At 35.1% G+C, this 22024-nt stretch overlaps 1 protein-coding gene across 6 annotated transcripts in view; it reads left to right on the top strand.

Moving 5' to 3' along the window:
- Nucleotides 1-22024, top strand: part of VPS13A (vacuolar protein sorting 13 homolog A) — a 236934-nt gene that overhangs the window by 35851 nt on the left and 179059 nt on the right. For all 6 annotated transcript variants that reach the window (XR_004350289.1, XR_004350290.1, XM_032634365.1 and 3 more), the window contains exons 7-17: nt 517-576; nt 2737-2796; nt 3006-3086; nt 6061-6118; nt 10569-10696; nt 10884-10990; nt 12430-12601; nt 14232-14294; nt 14781-14910; nt 15748-15842; nt 16166-16308. Coding sequence is in view for 4 of the 6 variants with exons in the window: in XM_032634365.1 (XP_032490256.1) it covers nt 517-576; nt 2737-2796; nt 3006-3086; nt 6061-6118; nt 10569-10696; nt 10884-10990; nt 12430-12601; nt 14232-14294; nt 14781-14910; nt 15748-15842; nt 16166-16308 (1097 nt within the window). In the remaining 2 variants the exon portion in view is untranslated. The remainder of the gene's footprint in view (nt 1-516; nt 577-2736; nt 2797-3005; nt 3087-6060; nt 6119-10568; nt 10697-10883; nt 10991-12429; nt 12602-14231; nt 14295-14780; nt 14911-15747; nt 15843-16165; nt 16309-22024) is intronic.

Raw genomic sequence — 22024 nt, 5'->3', positions numbered from 1 at the left:
CCTAAAATGTTCAAACATCAGATAATGAAGGTAAATGCTTTGTTTATATTATAATCACCTTTGATAAATGGGAGTTATGAATTTCGCAGTTATATATTTTTAAAATACTTTAAATTATACTGTGTTTTCTTCCTGGAAAGAGCAATGGTCTAGGAATCATTAGAGCTAGACTTAACTAATTGTTTGATGTCAAATAGATCATGTATTCTCTCAAACACATAATCATTGGCTTCTCATAGTTCTGTTGTGAGGGTCAATCACTTTTTTTATAAACTACTTTTTTTGCAGACCGAAAAACATTATGCAGATGTATTATTGTACTACACTAATACATTGATACTTAATATTTTAATTAGTATTAGGAAAAATATAGGAATAAAAATTATTCCAGAAAGTCGGAAAATGTTTCTGAAGGTTCAAAATAGCATACTTCCCAGAAAGTGAAGTTCTTCTATAATATGAATTTTATACAACTACTAAAAATCTGAGTAAAATTTACTCTGTTTTCCTCTTTAGGTCACAAATCGAGACAACCCACTGTCATTTGGTATTTCCCTTCAAAATCTCAGCATGCAGGTACTTTGTTTAAAAAGAAATTCAACCATATTTAATTTTGCAGTATAGTTAATTAAATTAGTAATTACTGTTAATATATGCCAGCATCAGGAGTAGGTATCTATAAAGAAGTGGTACAGGAAATGCATAGACTGGATTGGAACTGAGGGTAGGTAGTTTTACAGTTCAAAGAATGGTTGACAATCAAATTTAGTTTCAAATGTGAGAGCCTATTATTTGCCAGTTATGATATTTGATACTTATTTTCTTTAAAAATCCATTCTGAATTTTAAATGCATAAGTACAAAATAAAAGTAATGTTCATTTCAGAATCTTTGATAAGTCACGAAAAGCCTAAAGAAACAAATCATTTTATCATCACTATTATTAATAATCGTGGCATATTTTCTTCCTGTCTGATTTTTCAAATTGAAAAATTTTTAAAGTATAGGAGCACATAGAGAATTATGAAACATTTGCTCATATCTAGAAGGCATGATTGTTGAATTTGTCATTTAGATTAAGTTTTAAATACTTTTAAAGAATAAGCTGTTATGAATAAATTCCTTTTGTATTCCACTCCACTCTTCTCTCCCACCCAAGAGATAAACATCCTAAGTTTTTAAACTTTATATAATATATCCATTAAAACTGTGTAATATTTGGTAGATTTTTAAAAGTTTACATAAATATGTTATGTGATTCTTCTGTAAGTTCCCTTTTTCTCTACACATTGTTTGTGACGTGTATTTATTGCCACGTGTAGTTCAGTTGATCCAGTTCAACTACTCTATAGTATTTCATTATATTCTTTTATTTGTTATGTTCATTAAGCTTTTGTGTATGATTTGTTTTTAAAACTTGGATCCACCTCAAGCAGAAAGAGAAAAAAGAAAAGTCAAGTGAAAAGTTATTCAATAAAGTTGGGTGAGGTAAACTGTCAAATGCTACTGTTAACGCTGAAAAATAAGGGTGGAGAATTAGCCATTGGATTTGGCAATGTGAAGGTGATTGGTAACTGTGTCAGCAGTGGTTTTCACCACTGGTTTTGGAGGTCCTTGGAAACTTGTCCCCCAGCCCAGACATATTAAATTAGAAACTCAGGTTGGGACCCAGCAATCTAGTTTAAAAAGCCTTCCAGGTGATCCTAATTGTATGAATACTTTGAGCAACACTGTTCTAGTCCATTTAGTTCTCTAGAAAAAAAATGAAAACCGTCTGTTTAACATAAGCTTCAGATATCAGTTTATTCCCCTCAGTGACTTTTCATTGCTCTTAGAATAAAGTCCATAGGTTTGTCTTAAAATAGTTTATAATCCCTTTGTAATCTGTCCCCAGGTAAGATACCTAACTTTACCTCTTTCCGTTGTTTTGAATATGTTCTTGGGCCATATTGGGCTATTTCACTTCTTTGAACATGTCATATATTCAAATATCTTCCTACCGCGAATCATATTCCCTACTGAAGTTAGAATTGATAATTTCTATTAATGAGTCACTTATTAGGTTAGATATCACTTTTGCCATCACCTCCCTGAGATTGAGGCTCCCACCATGTTCTCCCTGAGTACTGTGTATTTAAGCTCCATAATGGCATTTACCTGTTTGTAATTTGTTTACTAGTTTGCTTTTCCACCAAGCAATGAGATCCTTGAATGCAGAATATTCAGTTAATATTCTTTGACTGAACGTTATTATTATTATTTTTTAAAATTTATTTATTTTATTTTTGGCTGCATTGGGTCTTCGTTGCTGCCTGTGGGTTTTTTTTTCTCTAGCTGCGGCAAGCGGGAGCTACTCTTCTTTGTGGTGCGTGGGCTTCTCACTGCAGTGGCTTCTCTTGTTGTGGAGCACGGGCTCTAGGCACGCAGGCTTTAGTAGTTGTGGCACACGGGCTCAGTAGTTGCGGCTGGTGGGCTCTAGAGCACAGGCTCAGTAGTTGTGGTGCGTGGGCTTAGTTGCTCTGCGGCATGTGGGATCTTCCCGGACCGGGGCTCGAACCTGTGTCCCCTGCATTGTCAGGCGGATTCTTAACCACTGCGCCACCAGGGAAGCCCCTGAATGTTGTTTTCAAGGACATTTTAATGGAAACTTGGTCTAGGGCATGATAGATTCTATTTATCACTCTGCCATTTCACATGCAAGTGACAGTTTTTTACTGCTTTTTATTTTCCTTTTCAGACAACTGATCAATACTGGATTCCATGTTTACATGATGAAACTGAGAAACTATTTCGTAAGGTAAAATAAATATGTTTTTTCAACCCATGGGCTTGACAAAAGATACTTTTAATTAGGAAGGCAAATGATAATATATAGATAAGGATTTTTGTGAATTGTGTTTACTTGCTTAACTGTTATATGACCAAATATTTGAGATTCAGAAAAAAGCATATGTTAAAGAATCTTCAGTGAAAATGAGGCTTATAATAAAATTGATTTATTTTCAGTTAATCCTATTGGATAACCTTTTTGCCTATTGGAATGTGAAGTCTCAGATGTTTTATCTTAGTAATTATGATGAATCATTGGTGAGTAAATTTTTTTGATATATGCATATACACTTTTGTTGGTATCATATTTTGCATAAGGTTTTATTCATTGTCATTTATCTGACATACTGTAGTCAGTTGTCCTTTTTTTCCTTAGGCAAAATCCATTAGCGGAAATAGGTGAATATATATGTGTCTGTACAGAAACATATAAATACATGCCTTTTTTTGTATAATTGACATGCAGCATTTATTAGTTACATGTATGCAACATAATGTTTTTTTTTTTTTTTTTTTTTTTGCGTTACGCGGGCCTCTCACTGTCGTGGCTTCTCCCGTTGCGGAGCACAGGCTCTGGACGCGCAGGCTCAGCAGCCATGGCTCATGGGCCCAGCCACAACGTGGCATGTGGGATCTTCCTGGACTGGGGCACGAACCCACGTCCTCTGCATCGGCAGGCGGACTCTCAACCACTGTACCACCAGGGAAGCCCCAACATAATGTTTTGATATTTGTAAATATTGCAAAATGATCACCACAGTAAGTCTAGTTAACATCCATCACCATACACAGTTACACAGTTTTTTTTTTCTTGTGATGAGAACTTTTAAGATTTACTCTTAGCAACTTTCAAATACGCAATACAGTATCATTAACTACAGTCGCCTGTTGTACATTACATCCACATGACATAATAATTATTTTATAACTGAAGTTTGGACCTTTTGACTCCTTTCGTCAATTTTGCCCATCCCCACTCCCCACCTGTGGCAACCACCAGTGTGTTCTCTGTATCTATGAGTTTGTCTTTTTTTCCTAAATTGCACATGAAGTGAGATAATACAGTATTTGTTTTTCTCTGAGCTATTTCATGGTCCATTTGTGTTGTCACAGATGACACAATTTCATTCTTTTTTATGGCTGAGTGATATTCCATTGTGTGTGTGTAAAACATTTTCTTCATTCACCTTTTGAAGGACATTTAGGTTGTTTCCATATCTTGGCTATTATAAATAATGCTGCAGTGAACATGGTACAGATATGTTTTCAAGTTAGTGCTTTTGTTTTCTTCAGGAAAATACTCAGAAGTGGAACTATTGGATCACATGGTAGTTCTATTTTTAATTTTTCGAGGCTCCGCTATTGTTTTCCATGGTGTCTGCACCAATTTGCATCCCACCACCAGAGCAGAAGGGTTCTCTTTTCTTCACATTCTCACCAACATTTGTTATTTTTTGTCTTTTTGAAAATAGCCATTCTAACAAGTATGAGGTGGTATCTCTTTGTGGTTTTGATTTGCATTTCTCTAATGATTAGTGTTGTTGAGCATCTTTTAATGTACCTGTTAGCCATCTGTATTTCTTCTTTGAAAAATGTCTTTTCAGGTATTCTGCCCATTTTTTAATTGGATGGTTTATTTTTTTGCTTTTGAGTTATATGGGTTCATTATATATTTCAGATATTAACCCCTTATCAGGTATATGATTTGCATATATTTTCTTTCATTCATAAGGTTCCCTTTTCATGTAATTGATGGTTTCCTTTGCTGTGCAGAAGCCTTTAATTTGGTGTAGTCATATTTGTTTATTTTTGCTTTTGTTGCCTTTGTTTTTGTTGTCCAATCCAAAAAATCATCACCAAAACAGATGTCAAGGAAATTACCACCTGTTTTCTTCTAGGGATTTTTATGGTTTCAGGTCTTATGTTCAAGTCTTTAATCCATTTTGAGTTATTTTCATTTATCATGTAAGGTAGTAGTGCAATTTCATTCTTTCGCATATGGCTGTCAAGTTTTCCCAACACCATTTATTGAAGAGACTGTCGTTTCCCCATTGTATATTCTTGGCTCCTTTGTTATAAATGAACTGACCATATATGCATGGGATTTCTGGGTTGTCTGTTCTATTCTGTTGATCTGTATCTGTTTTTATGCCAGTACCATATTGTTTTGATTACTAAAGCTTTGTAATTTAGAAATCAGGGAGCATGACGCCTCCAGCTTTGTTCTTCTTTCTCAAGATTGCTTTGGCTATTTGGGTTCCTTTGTGGTTCCATACAAATTTTAGTATTGTTTTTTCTATTTCTGTGAAGAAAGCAGTTGGTATTTTGATGGTGATGGCATTGAATCTGTAGATTGCTTTGGGTAATATGGACATTTTAACAATGATAATTATTCAAATCCATGAGCATGGAATGTCTTTCCATCAGTTATTGTCCTTTTCATTTTCTTTCCTCAGTGCCTTATCATTTTCAGGGTACAAGTCTTTCACCATGGTGAAATTTATTGTTACATTTTGATGCAATTGTAAATGGAATTTTTTTCTTAATTTCTCTTTCTGATAGTTTGTTATTAGTGTATAGAAACACCTCAGTTTTCCATATATTGATTTTTATATCCTGCAACTTTATTTAATTCATTTAGTATTAGTTTTAACAGGTTTTGGTGGAATCTTTAGGGTTTTTTATTTATATTATTATGTCATCTGCAAATAGTGACAGTTTTACTTCTTCCTTTCCAATTTGTATGCCTTTATTTTTCTTACCTAATTTCTCTGGCTAGGACTTCTAATATTCTGTTGAATAAAAGTGGTCAAAGTGGGCTTCTTTGTCTTGTTCCCGATATTAGAGGAGAAGCTTTCAGCTTTTCACCCTTGAGTATGATGATAGCTGTGGGCTTGTCATCTATGGCCTTCATATGTTGAGATACGTTAACTCTGTACCCACTTTGTTGAGAGTTTTTTTCATAAATAGATGTTGAATTCTGTCAAATTTTGTGTATGTGCTTGTACACATATATATAAACACACATATCCTAAAAATTTCTAGAGCAGTCTTATATAATAGTTTAATGAGATAGTGTCTAACCATTTTAATATTTTCTTAGCCAAGTTCTGCTAAGTTTGAGTTATTTTTTTAATTGCTTTTAGGCATTTTTCTTTTGCATATAATAGGATTTTGTAGAATAAAGGTATATTGACACGAATATAAATAAAATCAATTTGTCTTTTAATAGGACAGCCTGAGGAATGGTATTGTTGATGAAAGTGTTATTCCAAAAGGTTATGATTTTGGTAAGTACATCTCATAAAATAAATGTACAATTAAAGTAATCAGTATAAATTTTAAATGAATATTGTTGATGTCACTGATATTTCATGTTAATTTTCCCACAAAATTAAATATATTTATAATATATATGCAGAAACAAAACACTTTTCTGTGTCATGTGTGTTGATGATTCTCAAATCTGTCACTTCAAATTTGTCTTATTTCTCCTTTACCCTGCTGTTATTTCTGGCTGTTTCAGTCAGAGTCTGATGAAGAAAGAGAAACCACATACTAATTTGAGCAGGGAAAGTATTTATGAAGAATTACTAAATATAACAGGGGATTAGAGTAACAAGGGATTGGCTAGTAAAAAGTAAAGAGAACGCTAAAGAATATAAGAACAGTAGATAGAAGGAACAGCCCTTACCCTAGGACTTAGGTGGAGTGTCCAAAGAAGGCGGTCTACCTCCCTCAGCACTGAGATCTAGAACTTGTTGGAAAGGGTGTGGCCATGGGTCACTAGGAGGCAGGAAAGTCTGTGGTGCCCTGCCAGTTAAACCTGTAAATTCTCATTCAGGAACTTTAGGGAAACAGACCCTTTAGGGAGCCTCATGGAGAGTTGTCTCCAGAAGGCACTCCACTCTAAAACTGCCTTAGCAGCGTACTGAGAGAATTTGCTGGCTGTTGGATGGTGCAAGCTGCCATGTACTGCAGGAGTCTGGTGCTGAAGAAATCTGTTGTGCTGGAGGACCTGGACACTGGAGAAGCCATTTTCTTTAGGAGCTGCGTGTTGCAGAACCATGGCACTGCAGGAGTCTGCTGAATGAGTACATTAGAACCAGGAAGCATAACTCCTTGCTCCTGCAGTATCTCTCCCGTGTCCTCTGCTGATAAAGATTAACATTATGCTAGCTGATAAAGAAAAACTATCTAAAGGACCCAAATCTAGGTTTTAGAGCAGGCAGGGAAGGGTGATCTGGAGGTTATGGGCAATCAGTTGATAACTGGCACACTTGCTGGAGGGGGAAGGATGAATGAAGGATTTCTTTTTGGTTTTGTTTTTTGTGTTTTTATTTAATGGGAGAGATAGCATCTTGTTTATAGACTAGGATTGGAATGATCCATAGAACATGAAAAATAAGAGAGAGAAGGGATTATTTCTGTATTGACATGGGTGAAAGGGGGTAGAATCTAGTGTACAAGTGGAGTGCTTTGCCACAGGTAGGATCATGGTCAGTTTGTTTATAAGGTAGATTTCAATTATAGGAGAGAAGTCCGGGACTTCCCTGGTGGCACAGTGGTTAGGAATCCACCTGCCAATGCAGGGGACACGGGTTTTAGCCCTGGTCTGGGAGGATCCCACATTCCGCACAGCAACTAAGCCCATGTGCCACAACTACTGAGCCTGCACTCTAGAGCCCACAGGCCACAACTACTGAGCCCGTGCGCCTAGAGCCCGTGCTCTGCAACAAGAGAAGCTACCACAATAAGAAGCCCATGCATTGCAATGCAGAGTAGCCGCTGGCTTGCTGCAACTAAAGCCTGCATGCAGCTACGAAGACCCAACACAGCCAGGAAGGAAGGAAGGGAGGGAGGGAGGGAGGGAGGGAGGAAGGAAGGAAGGAAGGAAGGAAGGAAGGAAGGAAGGGAGGGAGGGAGGAAGGAAGTCTTAGTGTTGGGTGAACAAGTAAATATGGTGATTGGAGTTAATGGGTTTTTTTTCTTCTGAACTCTTTTTTTTTTTTTTAAACTATCTGAGGAATTAGAGGTTTTCAGATGGAGGAGGGGCTATGAGATGGCCATGTAGGGGAATGAGAGAATGAATTGATGAGAGCAGTATTACCAAAGTGCTGTTTAGACTAGCAATATCAGTATCACTTGGAAACATGTTAGAAATATAAATTCCAGGGCCCATCCCAGACATACTGAATCAGAACATCTGAGAGTGAAGCTTAGCAATCTATTTTTAACAAGCTGTCCTAGTGATTTTGATGAATACTACAGTTTGAGAACCACTGGGCCAGAGTAGGGTTTGGCTAGTTTTCTTTTTGCAAAGGGCCATGTAGTAAACAAACATTTTACATTTTATAGGTTATGTATAGTCTCTGTCACATATTTTTCTGTTTCTTTTAAACAACCCTTTAAAAGTATAAAAATCATTCCTGGGCTTCCCTGGTGGCGCAGTGTTTGAGAGTCCACCTGCCGACGCGGGGGATGCGGGTTCGTGCCCCGGTCCGGGAAGATCCCACATGCTGCGGAGTGGCTGGGCCTGTGAGCCATGGCCACTGAGCCTGCGCGTCTGGAGCCTGTGCTCCGCAACGGGAGAGGCCACAAGAGTGAGAGGCCCACATACTGCAAAAAAAAAAAAAAAAAAAATCATTCCTAGCTCACTTGCTATACAAAAACAGGCTGTGGTATAGGTTTGGCCTATCCCTGGACTAAAAGAATGTTGTGTGATTAGTCAACAACATTAAGTACCTACTTGAGATTTATGACATTAACGTGAGACCAATCAGTGTGATTTTGTTTTTTCCCAACCACATACAGCTGCGTAGGTATTGATGTGGAGTAAATAGAGGTGTGGAGTAAATAGAGTGGCTTTATTCAGAATTCGAGTTTTGCCTAGTAAGTATTAACGAAGTGAGAAGGGCCAAGGAGTTAAAGGGTGAATGCAAGGGAATGACTGAAATAACTGTCAACAGGGTAGGGAGAGAGCTGAGGACATGAAGCAGAAGTGAAAGACAGAGCAAAGATAAGAGGATCAATGAATGGTAGTTCCCTTAAGACTTGAGGTTTGGTATTGGATTACTAGAGAGATAGATGGTGGTGGTAGGAGAGTTGGATGCTTGAGCCTGAATTTATTGAGAGGTTGAGGATATCGGTATGATAAGGTCTAGTGGATGAGGTGAGGGGGGAAGAGTCCAAGGAACTGAGAGGCTATGATATTGGAACGATCATTTGTATATTGAAATAATCCAGAAATTAGAGTTGCCAGGAGCTAAAATCTGAGAGAGATAGGAGAGGGTGAAGCCCAGGGGTGGATAAATTATTGTAACCAAGGAGGGTATAGTGGGTGGTATAGTCTTGTTTAACAAGAGTTAAAGCTGGAGGAGAGGAATAATTTTACTTTTCAAATACTGGTATTATTGCTTTATACATATACTTTCTAAACTTTCTCTTTCAATATCCTTCCATTTATGTACATATAAATTTTTCTCATTTTTAACTGTATAGTATTCTGTTGTATAGAGTAATGAATTTAACTGGTCCCCTATTGATGAATACCTTCTTGTTCTATTCAAATTAAAAGTATTTTGGGGGGCTTCCCTGGTGGCACAGTGGTTGAGAGTCCGCCTGCCGATGCATGGGCCACGGGTTCGTGCCCCGGTTTGGGAAGATCCCACATGCCGCGGAGTGGCTGGGCCCGTGAGCCATGGCCGCTGAGCCTGTGCGTCCGGAGCCTGTGCTCCGCAACGGGAGAGGCCACAACAGTGAGAGGCCTGTGTATCGCAAAAAAAAAAAAAGTATTTTTGAATTTAGTGCTATGCCTGAGGGATGATTAAAAGAAGAGGAATATATTATCTTTGTATACAAATTAGCTTATAATTTAGGGGTTGATATCTTTCTAGATTCTGCTATTACTGGTCTCCCTCTGCATTATTCTTATTCTTTTTGGCACTAAATACAAAGGGTTGAGAGAAATCTTAGATTATGAGTTGAGCCAAGAAGGTTATCTTGGATAAACTCTCATCTTATCTCCTCTCTTTTTTCAAGTTAAAAGGGGGGACAGGGCTTCCCTGGTGGCGCAGTGGTTGAGAGTCCGCCTGCCGATGCAGGGGACGCGGGGTCGTGCCCCGGTCCGGGAGGATCCCACATGCCGCGGAGCGGCTGGGCCCGTGAGCCATGGCCGCTGAGCCTGCGCGTCCGGAGCCTGTGCTCCGCAACGGGAGAGGCCACAACAGTGAGAGGCCCGCGTACCGCAAAAAACAAACAAACAAACAAACAAAAAAAAAAAAAAAAAGGGGGGGGACAGATGGATACAGAGACACTGACCCAAAATTCAGGAATTATAATTATATAATGAAAGTCAGTGGCTAAATAAAATATTTTTCCCCTTAGCATTTCTAATTATATTCATTCCTTAAAACTATACTTTTATTAAAATTGTCTTACTGGACTGTTTTGCCTTTTAGAGAGTGTTCCTGCTTGTAAGGATTATTTTGTTGTTTTGAGGAGTTCGCTTAGCTTTTATTGTACTCATAAAAGACAATATGAATTATAGATAGGAAAAATATAAAAGACTCTTCAACACTGACAGTTCATATGATCAAATCATAGCAGTATGGAAATCTGGGAGCTGTAGAAAGGGTATATAAGAAATGAAAATCAGCATTTTCAACTTGATTCCTTTAGCACTTTGAGACTCTTGAAAAAAACTCAATTTAATTTTTAAAAATCTGTGTTATTTTCCAGTATTTCGCCCCATATCTGCTAATGCCAAACTTCAGATGAATCGCGGATTGGATTTTGACTTTTCTGCCCCCAAAATAAGCCTGGATATTGAGTTACATGACATAACAATTGAACTTAATAAACCACAGGTGATTTTTTTTAATGAAATTTTAAATTGTGAGTTATAGTTTGATAAAAGGAGAGCTAAGATTTTAAATGTTTTTCAAAAACTCAATGGTATATGATAACATTTCCTTAAAAAGTCAATAACTTTTATCTTTGACAATTAAACAAAAATCTGAAACATTTAAGAACTTTAATTTTTTCATTCTTCAGTATTTCAGTCTTATGGAACTTCTTGAATCGGTTGATATGATGACGCAAAATCTACCATATAGGAAATTCAAACCTGATGTACCTCTCCACTACCATGCCAAAGAATGGTAATATGCCTTAAATTTTTTCAAATTGAAGTATAATCGACATATATTAGTTTCAGGCGTATGACATAATGATTCGATATTGGTATATATTGCAAAATGATCACCACAATAAGTCTAGTTAACATCCAATATCATGCATAGTTAACAAAACTATTTTTTTTGTTATAAGAACTTATAAGATCTATTCTCTTAGCAACTTTCAAATATGCCATACAGTATTAGTAACTGTAGTTGCCATGCTGTACATTATATCCCCATGACTTATTTATTTTATAACTGGAAGTTTTCTGGATCCCCTTCACCCATTTTGAGCATCCCCGACCCACTGCCTCTGGCTACCACCAGTGTATTCTCGGGATCTATGAGCTCATTTTTTAAAATTCAATATATAAGTGAGATCATACAGTATTTGTCTTTCTCTTTGTCTGTCTGACTTATTTCAGTTAGCATAATGCCCTCAGTAGCCATTCGTGTTGTCACAAATGGCAAGATTTTATTCCTTTTATGGCTGAATAACATTTCATCGTGTGTATATATATACACACATTTTCTTGATCCATTCATCCATCAGTGGGCACTTGGTTGTTTCCATATCTTGGCTCTTGTAAATAATGCTGCAGTGAACATGGGAGTGCATATATTTTTTGAATTAGTGTTTTCATTTTCTTCAGGTAGATACCCAGTGGAATTGCTCAATCTAAGTTTTTTAAGATTTAAAAAATACAGTATAAAAGTGAATTTCTTGACTTTTTGAGATACTCTTTAAGGGCTGATAGAAACTATAATGTAATATTTGTCTTGAAACACTTGTAGTGGCTTTTGCTTATTACATGAGTAAAATTAAGTTAAAGGATTCTTTATAATGAATTTACAACTGGAAATACTAGCATTCCATTCATTTACTGTATTTTTGGAATTATTAAGAAACATATCCCAGTTTGTTTTCTAACCGTGTCTTTTTTTAGTTTTCAAACTTTGGTATCAGACATATTAAACCTATTATAAACCTGAAAGGGTTATGGTAGTCTATAAAGTGCAACCCCTTTTTAAAATTCAAAAGTCTTATTTTTCCAGTTATTAAGCTCTTTCCTAGTTTCTAGAAGTTGCAATTACTCTTTCAGTTGACTATTTTAATTACTATAGAAGTGGCTGAAGTGCTAGTTGCCAATTAATACTTTAATAGTTTTTCTGTAGAACTATATTTATTGTAACAAAATTCAGTGATTTTGATTATTTTCATTTAGGAAAGAGGTAAGACTAAATAGTGTATTGTTAATTACTAATAGGGCTGGGAAGAAGCAAGTGCCCAGATAATATACCATTTTCATAGTCTCTGTATTATGTATGCTGTTAGAGTAGAAGCAGTATCAGTTATATTTTATACTGTTGGTCTGAGAGTGTTTTTAAGTGTAGGGTTTTTGTTTTTATTTTTTAACTAGGTGGGTTTATGCTATATGTGGTATTCTTGAAGTAAATGTTCGGCCCCACTTACGGATGTGGTCATGGAAGCATATAAGAGAACATAGGCAAAAAATGAAGCAATATAAAGAACTGTATAAAAAAAAGCTAACAAGTAAGAAGCCATCTGGTGAACTTTTCAACTCTTTGGAGGTTAGCATTTAAAAAATTTGTTAAATATTTTGTACTACTTAACTCCTCAGTCTTTAGTGACTAACACTCCCTACTTATCTGTTCTAATTTGTACTGATCATTCTCTGTCTCTTTTACTTACTAGACTTTTTCATACTCCTTAACTTCTATTGGATGTTACAAACCCTGGTGATGTTTTCCTGTGTGCATTTGGAATTTGAGATTCTCCTCAATCTGGAGAGATTTGGGTTTATGCAAATAGTAACTGGAAGCCTCATTATTATGACATTTACAAACCTCAAAAGCCTAGAAAGTATTTGTTCCATTGATTCCAGTCTTCTCTGTGTTGGTTTCAAAGCCTTATGTTATGTCACCACTCCATTTTTCCCTATGTTACCATCTAACTGTGCATTAATCAAATAAATTTCCTGTCTTCTATATGTATATGCTTATACTTATAGCCAAGTCTGCTCATGCATTCCATCTGCCTTTCTTCATCTCTATCTCAGTTTCACTCATTCCTCAAGTTTTGCTTACATCCCATCTCTTGTATGAACTTTTCTGAATTTTTTGCTCAAACAGTGCTTTTTTTCCTCTTAATCCTTGTGGCATTTCTGGTCTTCACCAGCAACTTTACGTTTAATTAGCTGGCTCCTGAGTTCTCTAAATATTAGTCGTAATCTTTTAGCATTATGGTATATTCTAGACGGGACTGTTTTACTGATGGATGAAGTACAGCTTAGGGAGTCTAAGAAGAGTTAGTCTCTCAAAAGTAATGGAATTATTTTGAATCCAGGCCAATTTCCAAAAAACTCCCTAAGATTGAGTTTTATTTTTATTTTTGAAATAGAAGACTTTCTGAAGACCTAGGCTATTATGAATGCTTGGGTTTCTGCTTTGGTGGTTACAGATTTCCTTACCTAGTTTTGGATCTTAACATTAACCCTCTAAGTCTACTAGACTGTAGAACCCTGAGTAAAGTTTTCCAGGTAATGGTTGGTCATCACTGTTTCTCTTTGGGACTAAAAGTGGTTTGAGCATGAAGCTCTCAAAAGTAATCATGGAAATAATGTATAGATATGATGAAAGATTGAGCTTATCTCAGTTTATTTCAGTAGCTATACTGAAATACTTGGAAGAGTATAAAATTTATTTCAGTAGCTATACTGAAATACTTGGAAAAGTATAAAATTTAAAAACAAGATTTAAGTGTATCTAGATCTACTTGATATATATATCTTAATGATGACGTATGAAATGTGCATGTAATATGAAGGACGTATAGTTGTATTTTTAGTTGAAAGTGACACTAATGTGTTTACCCTTAACTGTAGTTAAAGCCCAAATAAAAGTCATTTAAAACAGTGCATGTATGTTATCTTCTAGTACGTGCCTGTGTATCTTGTAGTATTCTAACTCTTACATGCATGACATGTATGATTTCTTTGTTGAGAAAGTTGTTCCATCATTACTAATTTCCAAGCTGACGTATATACAAGCATTGCTTTTCAGAATTTAACAGGAATATTATGTTGATGGGTGACCTGTTTTCTGCTTCCTATCTCTTCTTTAGTATAGCAATTTGATAGAGAAAAATGAAAATTATTTATATAAAGTTATTTATGTAAACACACTTTATTTATATTTTTAGGAGTTGGAAAAGACTTTGGATGTATTTAATATAACTATAGCAAGACAACAGGCAGAAGTTGAGGTAATTCCAGATTGTCTTTCAATTAGTAAAAATAAATCTAGAATTTATACAGATTTGATAGATGTTGTAATGTTACTGGTATTGTGCTGTAATATACTGTTTCCTAAAAAGGGTTCAAATTTGCTTATTTCTTTTACAAGAAAATTTCATGCACTGTTTTGCTACATGTATTTAAACCAGACAGGTTCTATGGGAAAAAAATTCTTTCTAACTAATTGGGTTTATCAAATACTGAGAGTTCATATGAAGGTGAAAGCCAATTTTTTCCCCCCCATTACCATTGCTTATAAGACAGTGGTGCTAAGTACCTGGTAATCCTAAATTCTGATGTTTGGCCAATGTTGTGGTTACTATGTTTTATTGTCAGTATGATTATTGTTTACACTTATTCACTAAAGTAGATAAGTTTTAGAAATATCATCCTGTTTCTTTAGATTACTAAATAAAGGATAATTTGTCATTTATTTGTAAATTTATTCATTTTAGGTAAAGAAAGCTGGATACAGGATTTTCAGAGAAGGAGCACAAGAGTCAGAGGATAATAAAGGATGGTTTAGCTGGCTGTGGACTTGGTCAGAATCATATACTAAACAACAACCAGATCTTAAACCTGGGAGTATGTCCATTTCATTTTATAGTAGTGCAGTTAATCATCAGGCTATGGTAGTGTAGCTAACCATCAGGTGTGAAATTAAGTTTTGCAGGAAATTTTCTCTTTCATTAAAATAGACATTTTAAGTCTTATTTATTTATTTATTATAATTCTTATTATCAGTAATATTACTATTAAATATTGTAAATATATGTGTTAAATAAAAATCAAATAAAATAAATTTTAAAATCTTACTAATGCTTGCAAAAGAGCATTATGTCTAGAGGATTTAGTAAGTGCATATAGCACAGTCATAGATAAAATAAAAATTCCGAAAGGGTATAAACCACTGTAAATTTTTATCGAAATTATTTGTTGGAAAGATTTTTGCTTCCCAACAAAATGCTTAAGACCATGGAGGCTTAGGGGCTTAGGTTTACATCCTAGATCTATCGTTTATTAGCAGTGTGGCCCTGGCATATTATTTAAGCTCTCTAAACCTCAATTTCATCATCTGTAATAAAATGTGGAGAAATGGTATTAATATTACCTACTTTGTACACTAAGTATGTTGTTTAACACAATGCCATTAAGTGCCTAATACAGGTATCTATTTTGTGTGCTTAATACAAATATTTAGAAATTAATATTGCTAAATTTATGTATCTAGCAATTCATGTTTTGGGAGAATAAACCTTCTAAAATTGGCAATGCCATCTAGCATTCAGTGAATATAATTTCTTAAAAGTATTATAAAAAGAGAGTAAAATTTGCATTTAATTTATTAAAAACAGCTAAATTTTGGGTCGGTTTTATCTTGTTACCAGTTAAGAACATAAAACACTTCTTTATGATTTTTAGGTCTTGAAGAAATGTTGACACCTGAAGAAAAAACTTTACTATATGAAGCAATTGGCTATAGTGAAACAGCAGTTGATCCAACCTTGCCAAAAACAGTAAAATGTTTTCTTGCCTTATACCTGAGCATTTAGTGATAGATATGCCTATTTTTAATCCTTTCAGAAATATACGTTACTGAGTTGTTCTGTCATCTTTCTTTGAGTCTATAAATATTGCATTTATTTTAGTTTCCAAGGTAGGGATGAAAATTGTCCCCTACTTTTTAGTGTTATGTGGTGATCCTTTAATATACGAAGGGTTGTGTTTGAAGTATTTTTCTGGTTTTTGGAAAGAATAAACTATATAAATAGGAGTATTTGTTGTATATATATATATATATAATAGTTTTTTTCATTTTATTCCTCTGAATATACTCTAGTTTGAAGCCATGAAGTTTTTTGTTCACTTGAAAAGTATGTCTATTATTCTAAGAGAAAAACAACAAAAATCTGAACTGTTAGATATTGTAGTGGAAGAATTTAGCACTTTGATTGTGCAAAGACCAGGAGCACAAGCAGTTAAGTAAGTATTAATTTATTTTCTCTTATCCGTAAGAAAATATTTCACTGTGAGATTGGAATTTAGTCATACAGTATTTTGTAAAGAGTACTGCGGTTTAATTTGTCCTTTTGTATTTTTAGAAAGGTAGTTTTTTTCATTAATATATATATTTTGGGATTGTTAAAATAACACATGTTCAGTAGAAAACTTCATGCTGAGAGACACTAAAGAATAATACAAAAATGTCAGCAATCACAGTATTGAAAAAGAAACAGCATTAACAATTTTGTTTTTATCTGGGAGTGTCTTTCTTTTATCTTCTGTTTTAAAATAGCTTTATTGAGGTATAATGCACGTACCATACAATGCACCCATTAAAGTGTACAATTCACTTTTTTGTCACATTGTATTGTATACCAAATCCACATGGTATATTTACAAGCTTGTACAACAGTTATCATTACCTAATTACAGAACATTTTAACACCCCGTAAAGGAAACAGTAATACCCATTAGCAGTCACTCCCCATTGCTCCCTCTCCCCAGTGTCTGGTAAAAACTATTTTACTTTCTTTTTTTTAAAAAAAATTATTTATTTATTTATTTTTGGCTGCGTTGGGTCTTCCTTGCTGCGCGCATGGGCTCTCCCTAGCTGTGGCGCACGGGGGCTACTCTTCGTTGTGGTTTGCGGGCTTCTCGTCGCGGTGGCTTCTCTTGTGGAGCACGGGCTCTAGGTGCATGGGCTTCAGTAGTTGTGGCTCGCGGGCTCTAGAGTGCAGGCTCAGTGGTTGTGGCACACTGGCTTAGCTGCTCCATGGTATGTGGGATCTTCCCAGGGATCAAACCCATGTCCCCTGCATTGGGGGCGGATTCTTAACCACTGCACCACCAGGGAAGTCGCACTAATTTACTTTCTATTTCTAAGAATTTGTTTGGGGCATTTCATATTAATGGAATCATATAATATGTGGCCTTCTCTGTCTGGCTTCTTTTACTAATAGGCATGATATTTTCAAGGTTCATCCATGGTATAGCATGAATTAGTGCCTCATTCTTTTTTATTGCCAAATAATATTCCATTGTATGGATACACCACATTTTGTTTGCCCATTCATCAGATGATGGATATTTTTGGTTTGTTTCCACTTTTTTGCTACTATGAAAAATGCTGCTATGAAAATTAATGGACAGTATTTTGTATGGACAAGTTTCAAGTTTTCTTGGGTTTATATACCTAGGAGTGGAATTGTTGCCTCAAATGGTAACTCTATATTTAACTTTTTGAGGAATTGACAGACTGTTTTCCAAAGCAGCTGCATCATTTTACATTCCCGCCAGCATTGTGTGAGTTTTCCATTTAGCTACACCCTTGCCAACACTTCCCTGTCCTTTTGATTACAGCCATCCTAAATGAGTGTAAAGTAGTATCTCACTGTGGTTTTGATTTGCACTTCCCTGATGGCTAATGATGTTGAGCATCTTTTCATGTATTTATTGGCTGTTTCTGTATAGTTTTTTTGAGGACTGTCTATTAAATTCCTTTGCCCATTTTTTTCTTTTATTTAATTTTAAAAACTTATATTGAAGTATAGTTGATTTACAGTGTTGTATTAATTTTTGCTGTACAGCAAAGTGACTCAGTTATACATACATGTATTCTTTTTCATATTCTTTTCCATTATGGTTTATCATAGGATACTGAATATAGTTCCCTGTGCCATACAGTAGGACCTTGTTGTTTATGCATTCTATATATAATAGTTTGCATCTACTAATCCTAAACTCCCCCCTACCCCTTGGCAACCACAGGTCTGTTCTCTATGTCTGTGAATCTGTTTCTGTTTCATAGGTAAGTTCATTGGTGTCATCTTTTAGATTCCACATATAAGTGATATTGTATGGGATTGTCTTTCTCTTTCTGACTTACCTCACTTAGTATGATAATCTTTAGGTCCATCCATGGTGCTGCAAATGGCATTATGTCATTCTTTTTTATGGCTGAGTAATATTCCATTGTATATACCTACCACATCTTCTTTATCCATTCCTCTGTTGATGGACGCTTAGGTTGTTTCCATGTCTTGGCTGTTGTAAACAGTGTTGCATTGAACATTGGGGTGCATGTATCTTTTCAAATTATAGTTTTCTCCAGATATATGCCCAGGAGTGGATTGCAGGATCATATAGAAACTCCAGTTTTAGTTTTTTGAGGAACCCCCATACTGTTTTCCCACCAACAGTATAGGAGGGTTCCCTTTTCTCCACACCCTTTCCAGAATTTGTTATTTGTAGACTTTCTAATGATAGCCATTCTGACTAGTGTGAGGTGCTACCTTGTTGTAGTTTTGACTTACATTTCTCTAATAATTAGTGATGTTGAGCATCTTTTCATCTGCCTGTTGCCCATCTGTATATCTTCTTTGGAGAAATGTCTACTTAGGTCTTCTGCCCATTTTTTGATTTACAGTGGTTTTGGTTTTTTTGTTGCTATTGTTACTGAGTTGTATGAGCTGTTTGTATATTTTGGAAATTAAGCCCTTGTCAGTCGCATCATTTGCAAATATTTTCTCCCAGTCCATAGGTTGTCTTTCCATATTGTTTATGGTTTCCTTTGCTGTACAAAAGGTTGTAAGTTTGATTAGGTCCCATTTGTTTATTTTTGCTTTTATTTCTATTGCCTTGGTAGACTGACCTAAGAAAACATTGGTATGATTTATGTCAGAGAATGTTTTCCTATATTCTCTTCTAGGAGTTTTATGGTGTCATGTCTTATATTTAAGTCTTTAAGCCATTCTGAGTTTATTTTTGTGTATGGTGTGAGAGTATGTTCCAAATTCATCGATTTACGTGCGGCTATCCAAATTTTCCCAACACTATTTGCTAAGGATACTGTCTTTTCTCCATTGTATATTCCCTCCTTTGTCGAAGATTAATTAACCATAGTTGTGTGAGTTTATTTCTGGGCTGTCTATTCTGTTCTGTTGATCCATATGTCCTTGTGTCAGTATCACACTGTTTTGTTTACTATAGCTTTGTAGTACTGTCTGAATTCTGGGAGGGTTATGCCTCCTGCTGTGTTCTTTTCCTTCAGGATTTCTTTGGCAATTCTGGGTCTTTTATGCTTCCATATAAAATTTAGGATTATTTGTTCTAGTTCTGTGAAAAATGTCATGGGTAATTTGATAAGGATCTCATTAAATCTGTAGATTGCTTTGGGTAGTATGGCCATTTTAACAATATTCTTCCAATCCAAAAGCATGGGATATCTTTCCATTTCTTTGAATCATCTTCAGTTTACTTTATTAATGTTTTGTACTTTTCAGCATATGAGTCATTAACCTCCTTTGTGAAGTTTATTCCTACGTATTTTATTTTATTTTATTTATTTTTTTTTTTTTTTTTGTATTTTATTTTTTGATGCTATTTTGTAAGGAATTGTTTGTTTACATTCCCCTTCTGATATTTCATTGTTAGTGTAAAGAAATGCAACCTATTTCTGTATGCTAATCTTGTATCCTACTACCTTGCTGAATTCGTTTATCAGTTCTAGTAGGTTTTTTTTGTGGAGTCTTTAGGGTTTTCTGTATATGGTATCATGTCACCTGCATATAATGACAACTTTACCTCTTCCCTACTAATTTGAATACCTTTTATTTCTTTTTCCTGTCTGATTGCTGTGGCTAGGACTTCCAGTACTATGTTGAAGAGAAGTGATAAGAGTGGGCATCCTTGTCTTGTTCTACATTTTAGCAGGAATTCTTCTGAGTATTATATTGGCTGTGGGTTTGTCATAAATAGCTCTTATTATGTTGAGATATGATCTCTCTATACCCACTTTGGTAAGAGTTTTTATCATGAATGGATGTTGAATTTTATTGAATGCTTTGCTAAGGAATGGGGATGATAGGCAGATAAACAGAAATGCCAGAGTGCTATCTTTCTGAAATTCAGCTGTCTTTTCCTCTTTCATTTTTCCCTGGTTGCTGTAAGTTTTTTATTAAATTCCAGACTTGCAAGAAAGTTGATTCTGGGAGTTTTTGTTAGTTTAATCGTCATTTCAGTGGAGAAACTCGATTATTTGAGCACCTTTTTCTGTCACTTCCAAAGACAATACTTATCCATTAACTTTTTTTTTTAAGGCTTTATTATTTTAGAGCAGTTTGAGGTTTACAACAAAGTTTAGAGGGAGGTATAGACATTTCTCATATACCTTCTACCCCTACACATACAGAGCCCCCCTGCAATTATCAACACCACTCACCAGAATAGTACATTTTTACTAAAAATGAACCTACACTGGCATAATCACCCAAAGTCCATAGTTTACATCATGGTGCACTCTTGTTGTACATTCTGTGGTATGGACAACATAGAATGACGAGCGTCCATTGTTACAGTATCACACACAGTATTTTCACTGCTCTAAAAATCCTCCGTTCTGCTATTCATTCCTTACTCACTCCCCCAACCACTGATTGTTTTACTGTGTTCATAGTTTTGCCTTTTTTAGAATGCCCTGTAGTTGAAATCATACAGTGTGTAGCCTGGCTTCTTTCACTTAGTGATATGCATTTAAGCTTCCTATATGTCTTTTCATGAATTGATAACTCATGGTTTTTAGCACTTAATAACATTACATTGTCTGGATGTACCACAGTTTGTTTATCCATTCACCTATTGAAGGGCATCTTGGTTGCTTCTACGTTTTGGCAGTTATGAATATAGCTGCTGTAAACAGCTGTGTAGGTTTTATACGGACATAAGTTTTCAGCTCCTTTGGGTAAATATCAAGGAGCCGATTGTTGGATCACATGGTAAAAATATGCTTAATTTTGTAAGAAACCACCAAACTTTCTTCTAAAGTGACTGTACCATTTTGAATTCCCACCAGCAATGTATGAGAGTTCCTATTGCTCCATCTACATCCTTGTCATTACTTGGTGTTGTCATTATTCCAGATTTTGGCCATTCTAATATGTATGTAGTTGTATGTCACTGTTGTTTTAATTTTCATTTCCGTGATGACATATGACGTAGAGCATCTTTTCATATGCTTATTTGTCAGTCTTACTTGGTGAGGTGTCTGTTAAGATCTTTAGCCCATTTTTTAATTGTGTTGTCTGTTTTCTTCTTGTTGAGTTTAAAGTGTTCTTTATATATTTTAGATAACAGGTCCTTATCAGATGTGTTGTTTGCAAATATTTTCTCCTATTCTGTGGCTTATTTTCTTATTTTCTTAAAAGTAATATCTACTATAATTGTTACTGTTTTCTATTTATTGCCCTTGTTCTTTGTTCCTGTTTTTGTCTACCATGTCTTTTCTTCGTTTTGCAGTTTAATTGAACATTTTGTATGATTCCATTTTCTCTCTTTTCTTGGCACATCAGTTAAAATTTTTTAAACTTTTTTTAGTGGTTGCCCTAGAGCATTTAATATACTTTTTTGTTTGTTTTATTTTAATTTTTTAAAAAATGTTTAATTTTTATTGGAGTATAGTTGATTTAAAATGTGTTAGTTTCTGCTGTGCAGCAAAGTGAAAAACTTATACATATACACTCTTTTCTAGATTCTTTTCCCATATAGGTCATTAAAGAGTATTGAGTAGAGTTCCCTGTGTTATTCAGTAGGTCTTCATTAGATATCTATTTTATATATAGTAGTATGTATAGCTTTTTTTTTTTTGCCTTTTTATTTATTTAATTTTTTTTTAACATCTTTATTGTGGAATACCTGTTTT

The sequence above is a fragment of the Phocoena sinus genome, chromosome 6 (assembly GCF_008692025.1).
Source record: "Phocoena sinus isolate mPhoSin1 chromosome 6, mPhoSin1.pri, whole genome shotgun sequence".
In the NCBI taxonomy this organism is placed as follows: domain Eukaryota; kingdom Metazoa; phylum Chordata; class Mammalia; order Artiodactyla; family Phocoenidae; genus Phocoena; species Phocoena sinus.
Note: the sequence above shows the minus strand (reverse complement) of the source record. Positions and strands in the feature narration are given on the sequence as shown.